This window comes from Pithys albifrons, chromosome 13 (assembly GCF_047495875.1).
Source record: "Pithys albifrons albifrons isolate INPA30051 chromosome 13, PitAlb_v1, whole genome shotgun sequence".
Taxonomy (NCBI): Eukaryota; Metazoa; Chordata; class Aves; order Passeriformes; family Thamnophilidae; genus Pithys; species Pithys albifrons.
Window position 1 is genome coordinate 2,428,414 of NC_092470.1, and position 16,766 is coordinate 2,445,179.

Sequence of the window (16,766 nt, forward strand, 5' to 3'; positions counted from 1 at the left end):
TAAATTTTTTGCTTTAAGCAAATGTGTTCATTTAAAATTAATATTCTTTGGCTGATATATGGCTCTTTTTGTTTCACAGGGTAACTCCATCTTCTGAAAATCCCAATGGTGCTACCTGTAGTGTAAGTCAGGGAAAACCTTCCTTAAGAAGAATAAAAGGGAGAATACACAGAAGCAAAAGTCTCGATAGCATCGACTTCTGTGAATTCACTGTAAGTGCCACATCTTTTACATTTATCCTATATGAAGTTATGAGAGTATTGCCAAGAAAGCAGTTTCCTTCTTGCACTGGGTTTGCCTATTTGTCTGATTAGAAAAGGTATTGTACTTAATAATGTTTTAATTGTGTTTCTACTCTGCCAAGTGCTAAGAGCAGTGATGTTGTTGTGTAATTATTAATGCACATCTATGTTCTTCTTCAGCAACCATGAGCTACACATTTTTAGGTCAGATTTTAATATTGCTGCCTGCATGAGATGAAGACATTAAGTGGAAATGGAGTAAACATGAAAAATGAAATAAGGTTTCAAAATTAATTTCTATGTTTAGATTTTGGGAGTTGTATTTAAGGTAAAACATCTTTTACAAAATCTGCACAATTATTTTAGTTGTGTATGGCTATAAAGAAGTAATAGATAAATAAATAAATATTCTAAAAGATGTGTAGGCTTATAGCACTTGAAAGCTGGTTTCACAGGTGATATGTTACTACAGTAAGGCAGTACTGGTATATACTTCTTTTGGTTAGGGTGTAGATGTGTTTGTGGTGCAGTTTCAGAAACTTCAGTGGTTTCAAGGAATTTGTGTATGTGATGCTTTAGAGATTTTAAAATAAAGAGAAAAATAAAATACATTTTTACCCAACTTTTAATTCAGGAGGACCTGTTTACATCCAAATAATGGAAGAAAACATATTGTAGTAATCAAAGAGTATGGTACATGGTGTTAGATGTCCTAGTATTTATACTGTTTACAAAATACTAGAATCAGTCCTAAACACAGCATGTTTTCAAAAATTGTTCACTGAAAACCCACTAAAAGCTACACCTCCCAAATAACTGAGGGGAATTTGGTCCAAACAAATTACATTCTGATCAATTAAAATAATGTATTTTCAAGTACATAAATAATGTCAAAGAATATGTTAAATTATAAACTAGTTATTAAATATGAGGATGAAAGAGCTAGAAAATATGTGCTGTCCTTAAAATGTAGAAATCAATAGGGATATGGGGATATTGTCTGGCATTACATGATGATAGAAACAATATGACTAAAATGTTCAGATGGAGTTTGGGGAACATCTTCAAGGCAGAACACTGGTTTGAGTGTGTTGTGTCTTTCAGTGGGATGTTTTTTGCAGATGATGCCAGGAGCATAATTGGGATTTTTTTCCTCAGGATGGTTTTGTCTCTAATTACGAAGTCTTGTAGGACTGTCTTTGGGACAAAGAGCTTGTTGTTTGGTGTTCAAGGAAGGAATGAAGTTACTTGCTGGGGTTAGTGGTAGTGTGTGGTGTGCAGATACTCCTGTGCAGTGCCAGGGCTGGGGCAGCATGGGCAGAGCTCAGCTCTGCTGGCACAAACCCTCACTGGCTCCTGGAGGGCTGGTTTGGTGTGTCTGTGCTGGCTGTTGGCACAGCACTGGTGCTGGGATGGTCACTGCTGTACTGACAGTGAGACATTCCCAGAGGGAATAAAACTTCCTTTTATTCCCAGAGGGAATAAAACTGCTACACAGGTCTTCATCTGCATGGTCTTATTAAGGAGTTTTATCTAAATCCATCTCTACTCTTGGGGCCCTCAAAGGAAAAGATGTTATAGCCAACGGTAGAAAGGATTTCTTGCGTGCCACAGAACCTTTGAAAGAGGTTTGAGACAGACAATCATGGGCAGGTCTGTATCTATAGCATACAAATATGTAGAGTATGTAGATGTGTAAATCCATACATTAATAGCTAAGTATTGATAATTAGGATCAGGAAGGGAAGAACACTTTTTATTTGAGGTCTCTTGTTAAGGGATGATACAAGTTTAAATAGCTAAGCACACAAATCAGAGTAATAAATACAGATTTTCTTGCTGCTACATAATTTAGAATCACACTAAAATATTTCTTGATATGGTATAATGGCAGTTTTATTGTTCTAGAATTGTGATTAGAAATAGATCTAAAGAACTAATTGAGGAAATTAGTATGCCTAAATTTTTCAAGAGTGCTCTCAGAACTGAGCGTTTTTCATGTTAATCATCTTTTTCTAGTAAGAAAGTTTAGGCAGTGCCAGACAGAACAAAATTAAAAAATAAAAATTAAAATGGGCTTTTTTAAAACTTTCTCTTTGCAACTTCTTTATGCTGAAGTGTATTCATTTCATGGGCAACAAAGATGAAAAGTTTCATGTTTATATATGTGGATAACTTATATGCTGACAAACTCAAAGTAATTTGAACATCCCAGGGAAATGTTTTCATTCATCATGGAATGAGATTGAGATCCATTAATAATTCTGAATGTTACAGGATTTCACTTTAGAGTGAGTAATGCCTATGTACATCCTAAACTGATCTTTTTGGTAAACCTTTTGTTCCCTATCACTAAGCACATTCTTACTGAGGGCAAATCCTAACAGCAGAAAGACATAAAAAATAACTTATGCTTTCTTTTTTTCAAGTGGGAATAAACTTGTCCTCAGTGGGAAGGTTCTGGATTTCCATTCAATGTGCAAATATCAAAAATCAATACATGAAAATGCTGTATTTACTAGTTTGCTGTAACTTCATTTGAGGCAGGGGACAAATTGTGGGAGCCTCATTAAACTGGGAGCCTTATTAAAAATTAGGGTTATTTTTTGCAAGGGAGGGAATAACTAGTGAAAAGAGCCTTTTGCATGTGTAAAATCTCAGCAGAGGCCAGGAAGGGCCTGCCATGGTGCCATCAGAGGGTTGTCTGAGGCAAGATGATGCTGCCAAGTTTCTTCTTCACCACAATAACTGACATGAAGTTTGGGATATTAATGGCTTTTCATTATACCTGTGGCTCTTAATATGGGTGATACACCTAAGAATGCCAGAGAGGTCGTTGCCTATAAAACCTCATTATTGGATGTCCTGCTGCTGCAGTGACTATTATTAGGACTATTAATGGATGTCAATCTCATTACATGATGAATGGAACCAACAGTTCACTGGATGCTCAAATCACTTTAGCTTTGTCAGCATATATGTTATTCATGTATTTAAACATGAAACTTCATATTTGTTGTGCAATCCTCAGGTATTTGGATGCCCCTGCCCTGAAAGTGCTCAAGACCAGGTTGGATGGGGCCCTGGGCAGCCTGATCTAGTGGGTGACACCCCTGCCCGTGGTGAGGCTTTGGAACTGGATGGCCTTAAGGGCCCTTCCAAACCATTCCATGATTTATGTGAGACTGTCAAAGCTGACAACTCCGAGTTGGTGTATTTTATGTCTGTGTTAACGTCCCAGAGCTGGCTCACATGTATTAAGCTCACAACATCCTTTTAGGAGGTATAAGTTCTTCCTGATTACAAGTGGTAGGAGTCTGCAGGACTGCTGACAAAATCTGAGTGTTATTTCTTAGTGATTCCTCTGCTGCCTTAAGTGGATGATACTGAGGTTTGCAATAGTGGTGCCTCTTGTTACCATTTTGCTAAGGCAGCAAGTGAGAAGATCAAGTGAACTTACATTAAGCCACAGAGTGATAGCACAGCAACTCCCTTAAAATGTGCCCATTTAAAACTTTTTGCCCTCCTTTTCTTCTCTTTATCCCCTCCATGTATTAGTAGTACCACAGTCAGGTTAGGACCTGTTTGCAAAACAAGTAAAATCTGGTTTATTTTTTATGTTCTTCTTTAAGGAATATCATCATGCTGTGCTATCCCAGATATTAGCCATTGAAAACCTCAGCTGTAGTGGTATATATATATATATATATATATATATATTTAAAAACCAACCTGTATTTTCTGTTGAATATTGGTAAATGGCTATTTGCAACCCAGAAACATTGCAGAACCACTAGTCTACATTGCAGAAAAAGGGAGAAAACCTAAATAGGATTATCATGTCTTGGAGAAAGATGTGAAATAGATACTACTACCTTGTAGACTGAGCTTGTTGTACTAGTCTTCCATTACATTCATAGTTTAATCTTTGTTACACTGAAACAAACCTTGGCTTTGCATGAGCTGCCCCGTACTGCAGTAGCACTTCTGAGTCCAATTCATGGACAGGGATTTTGTTGTACCAGGCATTGTGCAAACACAGAGTGTTTACTCTCAAGGACCTTACAATCTATGTCTAATAATAGGTAAGATGTGACTAACCTTTGATTCTTTACCTGCATATGGCTCTCAAGCTGTTCGAGTGCTGCACTGATGCTGGGGCTTCTGAAGGTCACGTTGGCATGCAGGTGCATTTTGGGACTGTCCTGCATGATGGAACACCAGGGAGTCATCATCCTCATTTGTGTGTGAACTGCCTGGGCAGTCTGTGTGACATCTCACAGGTGTATGAATGGATCTCGTGGTTACTCACCATATGATAGGGTTTGTATGTGTCTGGCAGCATTGCAAACCCTGTCCACCCCTCCAATGTGTAGCTGCAGAGAAACTGTTTCCTTCTTTTCCTGTGAGACAGTGCAGATGTTTTGTGGGAATGACAGAAAGGCAGACTTTGAAAAATTTTACATGGAGCTCATATTATGAATTTTAGTGGATGTTGTATGTTTAAGATACCTTCTTTTTCATTTTTAGTTTTGTGACTCTTTGATCTGACTTGAGAAATTAGTAAAATCAGCACATTGAAAAGTGTGTGTTTAAAGGAATATGGATTTAAGACTTTCCTGCTAAAATCAGCCCTTGTGGACAAAGGAACTCTCCTTGGAAATCAGAGCACTGCAGTTATTTCCAATATGAACAAGTGGAGTGCTGGAGGCAGCTGGTGCCAGCCTGCTCTCACTAAGCATGCACACAGCACAGGTTCAAGTGAACCTGCAGCCATAGCAAAGCACAGAATCTCAGTGTACTTCCACTTGCACCAGGGTGAAATTGCAAGGAATAATTTTGCAAAATGTTATAGAAGTGTTGAGTCTTTTTTTTTTACTTTTCTTTTCCATTTCTTTCTAGTCTTACCTTTTCCAGGTGCATTGTTTTGTCTCTTTGGGCCAGTGAAGTGAATTTGAGTATAATCACTGTGCACTGAGGCTTTAGAGGACTGTGATGTGAGCTTGCAAAGTACACAAGTACCACAGTAGGGTATTACCCAAAAGAAGAGAAAAGAGAGACGACAAAGTACAAAGGGCAGCCTGAATAAAGCACTGTGGAATGCATGACAAGACGAGAGAGGCAACAAAGGAAGAGATAATCACGCAGTGTGATTGTCTTCCTTAGAAAGGGAACGCACACGTTCGCCTAGAACATTAATTTTTTGTTCACTGTAGTAAGTATTGTGGCATTGAATGTGCATAATGTCTTTATGATTTCTTGCAGATGAGAGGTAGAAACTGGGTGTTTATGTGTGTGCTCGCCTGCTCTCATTAGCAGGCTGGCCTGATTGCCCTGGCGTGCTCTCTGGAGGGTGTGTGTGCCCAGCGTGCTCTGTGTGTAAGGGGTCTGTCTGTGTGCAAGGGCTCGGGGAGCAGCTGCCACTGAGTGGCTGCATCACTTTGCTGCTGCTGTTGTTAGGAGCAGTTTCACACGCTTTACGATTTCTTTTAAAATTTCAAGGATGTTTCGATGCTTTGGTGATTAATGGATGTTTGGGATGACATCCTTACTTCACTTCCCCAGCCTCTTTGGTGGAGTTTCACATCATACAGCACGCTGGAGAATCGGTTTGTTGTCCATGTCCATACCAGTGTGTTGGGTAACTGTTGCTGTGAGTAGCCCCCACTCCCCAGTGAACAAATATTAGTGATCTCAACAGAATAGTGCATTCTACTGCTTAACTAGTTCATAGGGCATATTGCTGAGCCAGGCAGCCTAGGCTGTGCTGAAGAGCATGGATTTATTGCAGCTCCTATTTAATTTAGTTCCTATTTAATTTCATCTAACCCAAACCCATCTGCCCTTTGAATCACCTTAAAAATGGCTTTTGAGGTGGTAGATATTATTTTATTTTGTAATAAAATTGTTCTGGTTTTATACTGTCATTTGTCTTGAGTTTTCCCTCTGATATTTTAATTTAATATGTGTCTGTAAAACTAGTGTAATGATAAATGAATAATGGCATAAATGATATGTATCAGACTCAGTTTGATGGAGACATAAGATGGCTGATGTTCTTTAAAAAGTCCTGAGGTATTTTGATCATCTCTGTAGATGTGGAAGGAAGAATTCTTTAGCACAGCTGGAGTCTTGTGGATGCCCTTAATTTGTTACTGTTCAGAGAAGTGTGGTTGTTATGCAGCTGTTTCTGAGAATTAAATCCTCTCTAGTAGGTTAGACTTGCTTCATAATATTGTTGTACTGGAACTCATTTATTATACTAATTTCATCTAGTGATCATTATCTGAACACAGCACTGGCCTTATAGAGTAGGACCAGTTTTGTCCAGTTTATTTAACGTAAGATAGTTTAAATAATGAAAAAAAAAAGAATATTTAAGCAGTTAACACATTTTACAGTAATGAATTGGATGTACTTTACATCTTTCTTTTGTATTTTTATTCGTTGAGTATGTACAAAAAAGAAAAATACATATTGCTGGTTTTAATATATATAGTTAATAGTTTTAAATAAAGAGAAAAAAAGAGTTTAATTGGAACAACTTTGGAAATATAATACTGATGGAAAGAGAAAAATACTGCAGGCCTTTGATCCAAGATTACAACTCCTCTGGGAAAGAGGAGTATATTTTCAGCATTGTTTATTCTGTCATCTTCCTTTTTATTTAAAAACAAATCCAAAGTTTTATGTAAGAGCTATTCTAAATGTCAAGGCAAATTATTAAGTCTCAAGCATAATACTGGGTGAAGTTTATGCAGCCTTAAGATTAACCCAAGGATGATAACCATAAATGAACAAGTAATTTAATTTGCTAAATTCTGAATTTTGATTGACCTTGATTTGTGTTTCTGAATTGATTCAGACCGATTGATTTACATTTCTCAACAAATTCAGTACTCCAGTTTAAGTCTACAAAGGATGTTAATGCCCTAATAGACATTATACTGGGGACTGTGTTTACATTTAATTTTAATTAGAAACACATTTTTGAGTCAGTGCATGTTTTAGGTTATTTTTATTTCTTCTCAGAATGGTATTATGAACTGGGGCAGATGGAGCTGCACTGAAATACCCTTTGGCATTTGTTAGAGTGATACCTGGTTGATTACTCCACCACCATTATACTTGGCATATGACTGTGACTTGTCAGCTCCATCGTTTCTTAAAATGTCAAATGATATGTAGGCCATTGTGTAGTTTGTCTTTAAATTACATAATATCAGCTCCTCTTTGTGTGGTCCCTGGATGCAAGTGTTGTTTCTTTAGTCTCGGTGTTACAGTGGAGTTTCCTTCAGTGAACTGAGGCCCCAGGCAGGAGGAAGGTCCAATTGTTTGTCCTTCAGAGATCCAGGGAAGCAGAGAGATGACTGCGAATGATCACTGTCTTTGCTTTTGAGATGCCTCTGAGCTCCCTTGAATATCTCAATTCTGAGCTGGACTGTGCATTCACATGATGATCAGTGTTGTATTAAAGTAAATTGATAGGATGACTCAGGGAAAATAATAACAGTCATACAAATAGAAGCTTCTTTAGATCAATGCCAATGTAATTTTTGATTTTTCTGAAAAATCCAGTTTCTTATTGTCAAATAGATACCTTAATGTTTTGTTAGTCATTGCATATTTAAGTAGTAAATAATTGTTTCTTTCCAAAAGAAGTTTATGTGAGTGAATTTAAACTGATTTTGAGTCTAAGTGCATTTATCTTTCCTGCCAAAAATTCTTCACAGATTTATTTCTAGAGCAGAAGTTAGGATTATGTTGTTCAATCCATTTTCTTGTTATTGATAGGTTTTATTTGTTTGACCTCTCTCCACTGTTGTGCTCAAAGAGAGGCAGACTTGTTATATATGAAGAAGCAAAGACTGCAACAATTTCTATTGCAAGCTCTCAGCCTTTTGCTTAAAAATAGCAAATAATAGGAGTGTCAGTATGAGTTGTTTTTCAGATATATCACTAGAATGTATATGCTAGTAGCAAGTCTGGTTTAATATTTTAATTAGGTTGTTGAGGGTTTTTTTGGCTTTAGATTTGTTGGGTGTTTGGTTTTTTCCTGGCCTTTGCCAATTTTTTGGCCTTACCTGCACTGTTTTCCCTTGGAAATCAGAATTTATGAGTCATTGATTCTAAAGGCCTTTAAAATTTGATTTTTATTATGAAGCAAAATGTGTTGGTTTTACTTGCAAAAGCTGTTTGGAATTTTCTGTCATGGACTAGTTGTCCAAGTGTGGGCACTGCTGGTGAGTTTACAAAGATTTAACAATTTCATGGAAATAATAATGATCCTATAGTTCAAGCACAGTCAGCCTCAGCATGCACCCTTTGGTAGGGACATAAATTTTTCATGCTACTTTTTCCAGCTAAAGAAATTGAAATGTTTCCTGTGACCTTCAGGCACTTCGTTTGTGTTACTGTCTCAGAAACGGGATCCCTTGATCCACTGGCAATACTACAGAAAGTAAGGGTGGGAATATTTGTGTTCCTTTGCACTTAGAACTTGTTTGTGCACCAAAAAGAATGGAAGAATATTTTTGTCCTGAAATAGGGGAAAAATCAGAGTATCTTCATACTTTATGTACAAAGACAACAGCCCCAGTTCCAATGAAGGTCTTCAGATTTTTAAGCGATTTTAAGCCACGATTGTAAGTCACTGAGTCAGATTCTCTTAAAGGGCCTTTCTGTTGGTATTCACAGCAAGCAGGAATTCAGTCAGACAGCTGAGCTGTGTGGAGGTGCTTTTGGAGCATTCCAGAGGAACAGGGACTGATACATTGGTAAATGATGCAGACAGAAAGTCTGCAAATGTTGTAGTTTTATTTTGATAAGCCTGAAGACACAGCCAAATATTAAAGGAGAAGCTGAGAGGCGAGCTGGGCAAGATCTTGAAATACATTTGGCCTCCTTAGAAGGTCTTTTGAATTTTATTTATTAATTTTTTTTTAAAGTTACAGTAGAAGAAATATGAATCAAAGTATTCCATGGGTGTTACTTAGATACTCCAGTCAGAATGGCTACCAGAACACTCCAAAGTGGAATTTCACAGAACTGGGTTATATTTCTTTCCTTACACTTTTGAAGAAGGTCTTTTTCAGTTACACAAAGGGATGAGAAGATACTGTGAGTTCCTAAATAGCTGCACAATTCCTCTTTTTAAACTCAGCTCAAGTTTATCTGTCACTATCCAGTTGCTGTTGTCTGTAACTGTTTATATAAATTATATATAAATATAAATATACCTGTACTATATATACACACATACATGCACTTCACACTTAATATACAAAATTTTACTGGTTAAGGTCCCTTTTTGTCAGCATGAGCTCTACATAAATTTTTAGAGTTTTGAACTTGTCCTGTCACATTATCCTGTCTGTGCCAGTAGCAAACATCTCCAAGGGCAGGGCCTGACCCTGCACAGGCAGAACTTCAACAGCAGTTGTGGAATGTCAGCCTCATCCTGTCAAGGTTTGCTTTTACCAACTTTTTTCCTTTGCTCTCTAGAAGTCCCAGTGGATGCTCAGGAACATGTCATTTATCACTCAAGTAAAATACTGCTTTTTAAAATATTCTTCCGCATTCCAAAGAATTCTTTATCTATCCCTTTCTCCATCTTTCTTATCCAAATAGCTGAGGAGTGTGCCCAGGCAGGGAACAAAGGAATTTGCCTCCAGCAGATGGTTTATTTTAAGAGGATGCACCAGTACTAATGTAGAAGAACTGACAGGGTGCTCTCAGCAGTAAAAAAAAAATGTTTGAAATATGGGCTGTAGCATAAGGTTTTGCTGCAGTCACTGGAAAAATATTAAATGAAAATGTTGTTAAAATAATGGAAATGTAATTGTATGCCCTGAAAGTTGAAGATGAGGTACATTGCACCCAACATTTAACCTAAATGCAGAATAAAATAAAGAAGATTGATTGTAGGCACCTTGGAATTCAGACTGCATGAATTTGCAAAAATGTCATAGCAAACTTCTCGCAGAATGTTGGGTTGTTTCAGTCGAGAGAAATTTATTTTTGAAGTCTGGGGCTGTGAATGGAAAACAAATTGTTTATAAGCTGTGCTTAGACTGAAAAAAAAGAGTTAGACTGCATTAATGGAATAGGGCAGTTGGCGTGGGCTGGCTCATCGCTCTTGCAGCAATAGAGACACTTTTAGTTTGCAGAGATTCTGGTTTCTTTTGGCACAGATGTCCTTTTTGTCCTCTGGCACAGTTTTCCTTGATTTTTCAAAGAAATATTGGATGTTTGTTACTTGTCTATATCTAAGAAGAGCAGCTTGCTTCTCCCACTGGTATAATCTGCCTTTGCTTATTGCTCTGCAGTATTCTGTGAGGGAGAATACAGGACTGGATAACCTCTAAAGAGCAGCTGCCTTTGGATATTTGGCACTGTTATTAGCAATATACTATTGGGATCACAGGCTCCTGTAATAAATTTAGCAATCTTGGCTGCACTATCGTTATACTTATCTAGCACCCCTTAGAGCTAGAGAATTTCAAAAGTACATACCCTGTTCTCACTGTAGTGAATGCCACTGCTTGAATAGGAAGGAAGCAAATAATAGTGTTTGTATTTTTATGAAGATTTGACATTTAGCTTGATATCTACTGACTTCTCCAGCTGTGCACTGTGTTGCCTTTCATTGCCCTTGAGGACAACCCAAGGGAAGGGGCTTTGAGAGGCTGGTAATGACAAAGGGCAGAAAGCAGCAAGGAGATGTGCTCCTGGAGCTGCTCAAATGTTGAGAAACCAGAAAGTGCTTTCTCAATCTGCTTGGAAAGTAAGTTAGGAATAGACAATACTCAAGTCTGAGCATTATGCTTTTCAGTGAGGTTTCTTGTAATCTTCATATAAAGGAAAAATAATGAAGCCACAGTGTACTGTGGAAATGATACAATATAACCCAACTACAAACACAGCTTGTTTGCCCCCTCTTAGGAAGTCAGCATGTCTTTTAATACTATAATCATTGACCTAACTGTGATAATGTAGAATAATATGATTGTTGATCAAAGCTTCACATTAAAGTTGGGTGCTGCTCAAGCAGCTCTTCAGCTGTGCTTTTTTAGGCATGTTTTTTACGTGTGAACTCTAAAATGGAGCTTTGTGAAACCATGATTCGTTTACTCTAACGAGGCAGGGCTGTGAGATCCCAAATGAACAACTCCTCAACTGCTGCTTGAAAGCTTTTCACAACTTAGAAAGGGATATGCAGGCTATATTATTTCATTCTTAAACATGTGATCCCTGTGAAACTTGGTTGGCCAAATTAACCAAGTTTGACTTTCTTGGTTGTCTACCAGTGTTTGCATAACCAGAGAACAACATGGCTTTTCCTTTCTCTACCTACAAGGTAAGGTAAATCCACCTTTTCATGTTGCACCACCTAATTAAAAGATCTTTCCAGTAACTGCATGCAGTAATTCCTCTTCATTTACTTGCAACAGTTTTGGGCAGTATAACAAAATAGCTTTGGAATTTGGATCATGACTATGGAATCAAGTGCTTAGTAATCCAGGGATGCAGCACCCAGAGCTGACCTGCCTTCATTTCTCCAATTCATAGCAATTCTTCTAAATGTTCACAGGCCAACTAGAATGAGTTCAGACACATGCCCATAAATATGATGTGTTAATCCTGAAGTTTCACAGCCAATACTTTGTAATCTCATATTTACATTATTAATCTCTGAAGTATCTGTGTCATGGATTCAGATCTGCTGCTGTCCATTCTTTGAGGGCATTTTGGTACTTCAAGATGGGTCCATGAAGAAATACAACTTAGGATGGAAAACAGACAATTTTTAAGAACAAGTGCAAAACCAGAGAGGTAATGGATGAGTCAGGAGGTTTTGTTGGACTTGATCCCAACCACCTAAAATTCCCTGACAGGAGCTTCATTTTTCCTTCTATCACCGCAAACTTTTCCATTTAAGATGGTACTTAGAATGGTGCCTGCACTCTGTGGAGTGCTCACGTGAGTGGTGAGGCACAATTTGCAGTGTTATGCATCTTCTGCTGGTACTGCTACTGTCTTGTGGAGGTGTAACTGTGGGCAGGAATTGCAGGTGTAAAGTGTCAGCAAAGCTTTATAAGTAAGTCCCTGCCAGCAGAAATCTTATAAACTTTCTGATTCTGCTGATAATCTGGGATTTTCAATATGGGATTGTGTTCTTTTCACAGCATACCTTTAAAAGGCCTCTAATAAACTGATGGGGCCAACAGACTGTGTAGGTTTGGGATAAGGCATTGGGTGTCCTTGACTAGATCAGGCTTCGTGACTTCCTACAAGACAGCTGAAGATCTGTAGTTATATTTTGTCCATTCATGGTCTTCCCTAGAGGTTACAGTGGCTTTGCACTGTTTGTCTTCTCTTTAGTGTTTTCACCTTCACCTTTTGTGGTTATTATTATTGATATTAATCAGTACCTAGAGCAGCTTGGTAGCATCAGTGTCCCACTGTACCAGATAATCTACAAACACAGAAGAAGGTTGAGGCCTCTAAGCATCAAATATGTTAAACTGGGTTTAAAACCCACTAGTACAGACACATTGGAATTAATGAGATATAAATAGCTTATCACCATGGTGGTAGTTTAAGTTCCCCTAAATTTGCCTCAAGGCACTGTGTGGAGCTCTTAAATGTTTGCTCTTCTACCTCTTCACTTTGACAGAAACATCCTTAAACACTAAATATTCAGCATATTGAGCATAATTTGTACTGAAATGACTTTTTTGTCTGGATCTGTAATTACTCTGTTGTTAAAACCCAGACACACCCATAGTGCCCCTTTCTGTGGCTGCTCTAATTAAAAGTGGAAGTAGATCCTCAGCATCCCAACAATGGGGAAGATCATGTAGGAGAATATTGGAATGGAAGTCATTGAAATGAGGTATTATTGGCAGACCAGAATCAATGAGAAGGATAAATATGGGACTGAACAAAACAAACATGTTGTAGGGAAACACATGGAAGAAAACTCAACCAGTGTGTTTTCACCCAAAGGACATAGTCTGGAACTTTTTTTTAAAGGTCAAATGTTCTTAGTAGAAATATCGATGAGTAAACACCTCTAGTGAAATAAACTACATTTGAGAGGAAGAGGACGGAGTAGTGGCTCTTTTTACAAATATTTGCCCTTCAAATGGAAAAATTCAGAGAACATTAGTTGTCATAATTGTGTTTATGGTTCATAATGTCATATTAGAGGAGAAAGTAACATATTTTAAGGCTATTGTGGGAACCCTAAGGGTCAGACAAACACTGTGTTCACTTGTAATGGTGCAGAGAAAGCAGACAAATTTCAGTAGAACATCAGAAAAAAGAAATTACTGTCTCCTGAGCAGTTGCCCCTGTTTTCTGGAGTGTAGAGAAGTGTTCTCAGACAGTTTCTTGCTGATGAGGAACAGGATGACCAAGATCAAGAGAAGAACTAGTCCCCTTAACTGTTAGTTTTTAAGCTCCCTGACTAATGAATGAGCCTGATTTTGGCAGTGCTTTAGAGTGCCACCTAATTAAAGATGATAATTGCATCTAAATGTTACCTGTGGAGATGCTCAACATTAACAAGAGTTGCCATCTTGCTGTTATTAGATATACTTTTGAGGCTGTGGGTGTGGTAAATCTTTTTACTTACCAGAGAGGTCTCTGGGACCTTTCTGATTGAAGAGCTGCCAAGGAACATAGAGAAAAATACCAGTATGTGTGCTGGAATTCTACCACAGGTTACCTGGCATGGAGAGAAACGTGCTGTGTAAACTGGCTCATACACTAAAGGTGGACAGTAATGACCATAATGCTTACAAGTAAAAGCCTGAAGAAATACAAAAATTCCAGAGCCTCTGGTCTAGTCAGGGGTTCTCTGCCACCTTTCCTATAGGTGAATGAGATAATTTCTAGTTGTACTTACACAATATATAACAATGATAAAGGAATGCAGAGATGTATGCCTAATTGAAGGGACTTTTAACCAAACAGGATGGAATATAACAAAACCCTCCTTTCTGTTCACACAGTGCATTTTCATAGTCATTTTGGAAAAACACCAGTAGGGTGCATAGTTGGGCTGCACAGTGATGTGGTGTTGCCATTTACTGTAGTTTTAGTCCAACCTTTTTGGTGTTATGTGGTGAGGGGTTTTTAAGTTGTTCTTCCTGGGGAAGATTTTCATTGATCTTCCCTCCCTTGTAGCTGTGGGAGCAGCTTTAGAACTTGGTCATAGTAGATACCAAAAGCTCAAATGAGAAAGGACAAAGAAAGTGTCAGACCTGGAAAAAAAGTGAAAGGAACTCAAACGCTCAGCCCCTGTGCCTTTTAAATCACTTATGACTCATAGTTTTGACTGACTGAACTTGGCAGCATTTGTGGTATTTTGGGTATATTTGTGGAAGCCCACAATAGTAGGTTTTGTCATCCTTTGTATTCAATAATTCAACACAGATTTTAGTCTGTTAAATCGTTGGAGTCCTTTGAGATCTTTTCAGGAGTGAGGGTTAGCTTTGAATTACTTGAAAAGTATTATTAAATAGATTATGTAAAGAAAGTGTGATCTCCTTTGGAGGTTTTCTATCCTTTAATAAGGGGCAGAAAGCCTGGGAGTAGGGCCAGAAGTAAGGAGTTGGCAGAGACTGTGCCTCTTATAAAAAGGGGAGGGAATTTGGAGGCTAAACCTGAGCAGAGGAGGAGGAGGAGAAGCCAAAAGCAGGGTATGCAGCTTTGAGGAGCAGGGCTGAAGCAGTGGGGAGCAAGGCACACAGGGCACACTGTCAGCAGCCGTTTGACCAGAGCAGACTGTACCATTCCTGGCACAGCTGGAGCCAACCTGCATGTGGGCTCAGAGTTGCAGTCACCTGCCCTTGTCCTGTCCTCGGGGACATCACTCTGCAGAGCCGTGTCCCACATCGTCCCCCTGCTCCTGCCCCCCACTCCTGTGCCCTGGGGCAGGGTGGTGGCCACACAGTCCCCAGCTGGCACCCTCAGAGCTGGCAGGAGCCTGTTGCCACCTCGGACAGACCTTCTGCACCATTCGGGGTCCTTTACATAACAGAGGGCTGGAAGGAATGGAGGATTTCAGCCTTGTTCGGAGTGAAATCTAATCTGGCTGCGAGGACATGTCACCAGAAATAACTCAATATGTTCAAGGTTTTAAGTGTTTACTATGAGGGGGAACCAGCTGCAAAAGTTGGCAGGGTCAAAGAACTGAACCCCAGGAAACAGTTTTTATTAAAATCGAGTAAATTGCAGAAATTAAAGGTTTGACAAATATTTTGGAGAAATTACTCTGCTACTCAAAGAATGGCTGTCTGTGTAAGGTTGCTTTCTACTTTTTGATTAAACTGCTTGAAATGCATTTGAATATAAGGTAAATAAGTCTTGAAAGAAGGTATTAAAGTATTATGCAGTACTATTGTCTTATGTTAAAGATGCTTTTTGAAATCAAATTATGCCAAATAAAAAACTTCCAACAGTCAGTTTTTAGACTATCAGAGGTCAGATGGTTCAGATAGTTCACAGTTTAATGAACAGTGTTGAAAGGATGTTAAATTAGTATTAAACTCCTGTCACTGCTTCTCGGAGTCATGTATGTTTTCTACAGAAACCAGGCACTGACATTTAGTTAAAGCTGTTTGGTTACTGGCAGAACACTACCATAAGTAATAGAGATGCAGTAATTGCAAGTGCAGAAGGGGAGCTGTCCTGGACCAGTCTCTTGATACAAAGGTAAAGATTTTAAACACAATGCACAGTTTTCTTCCTGATTTTTTTTTAAATTTACTCCATAAACATGCTGATAAATTTTCAATGATCTGAGGAACAAATAGAATTTGTTAGCATATAGTCAAGCGTTTTTATTTTAAAAAATAGTAATATTTCCATGGGGAAGCCTTAGTCTTCTTAGTAAGGGCCACTTGCTTCTCTTCTGTCATATTGCTGCATTTTCTCCCATTCTCCTAACCCTGTGCTAATTAGCCTCCTACCTGCTTTTCCCCCAATGCCAGTTCTGTCTCACACCACGTTCAGTGCCTGAATCCCCTTCCTTCTGTCTTGTGCTGGCTGAAATCCACCTCTCTGCATGCTAAGTATGTTAATTAATTTTCTCATACACTGGACCAGTGTACAAACTTGTTTTATTTAATCACACATATTGATTGCATGATTTCCTACAGAACACATGTATTTTCATGTATGTTCTGCAACAACCTGGGAAAATGAACCTAAGAGGCCATATCTCCAAATACATCCTTTTTCCATCTTCCCTGGAAACTGGAGTATCAGCCAACCAGGAGTGCATAATGTAGCAAACTGTCTCTGGTTGCATCTCTGCTTCCCCTGTCCATTTTCAGTGCAGTCATAATCCTCTTTAAAAAAAGGGCAGAGAGACTTGTAACAGTGAGCAGTGGTCTCATGCTGTAAGGTAGAACTGCTCTGCTGCCAAGTACATTGCAGAATGGTGGAAGGAATTTGTACAGAATACTACAGTGTATTTTAGGTTACATTGTCATTAGCAAACAACCACTT

The 16,766-nt window shown here is 38.5% G+C and overlaps 1 protein-coding gene across 3 annotated transcripts in view; it reads left to right on the forward strand.

The window, feature by feature from the left end:
- The window catches only part of TJP1 (tight junction protein 1), a 166,989-nt gene that overhangs the window by 8,936 nt on the left and 141,287 nt on the right, over positions 1–16,766 (forward strand). For all 3 annotated transcript variants that reach the window (XM_071568952.1, XM_071568955.1, XM_071568956.1), the window contains exon 2: positions 80–212. In XM_071568952.1, coding sequence (XP_071425053.1) covers positions 80–212 — 133 coding nt within the window. The remainder of the gene's footprint in view (positions 1–79; positions 213–16,766) is intronic.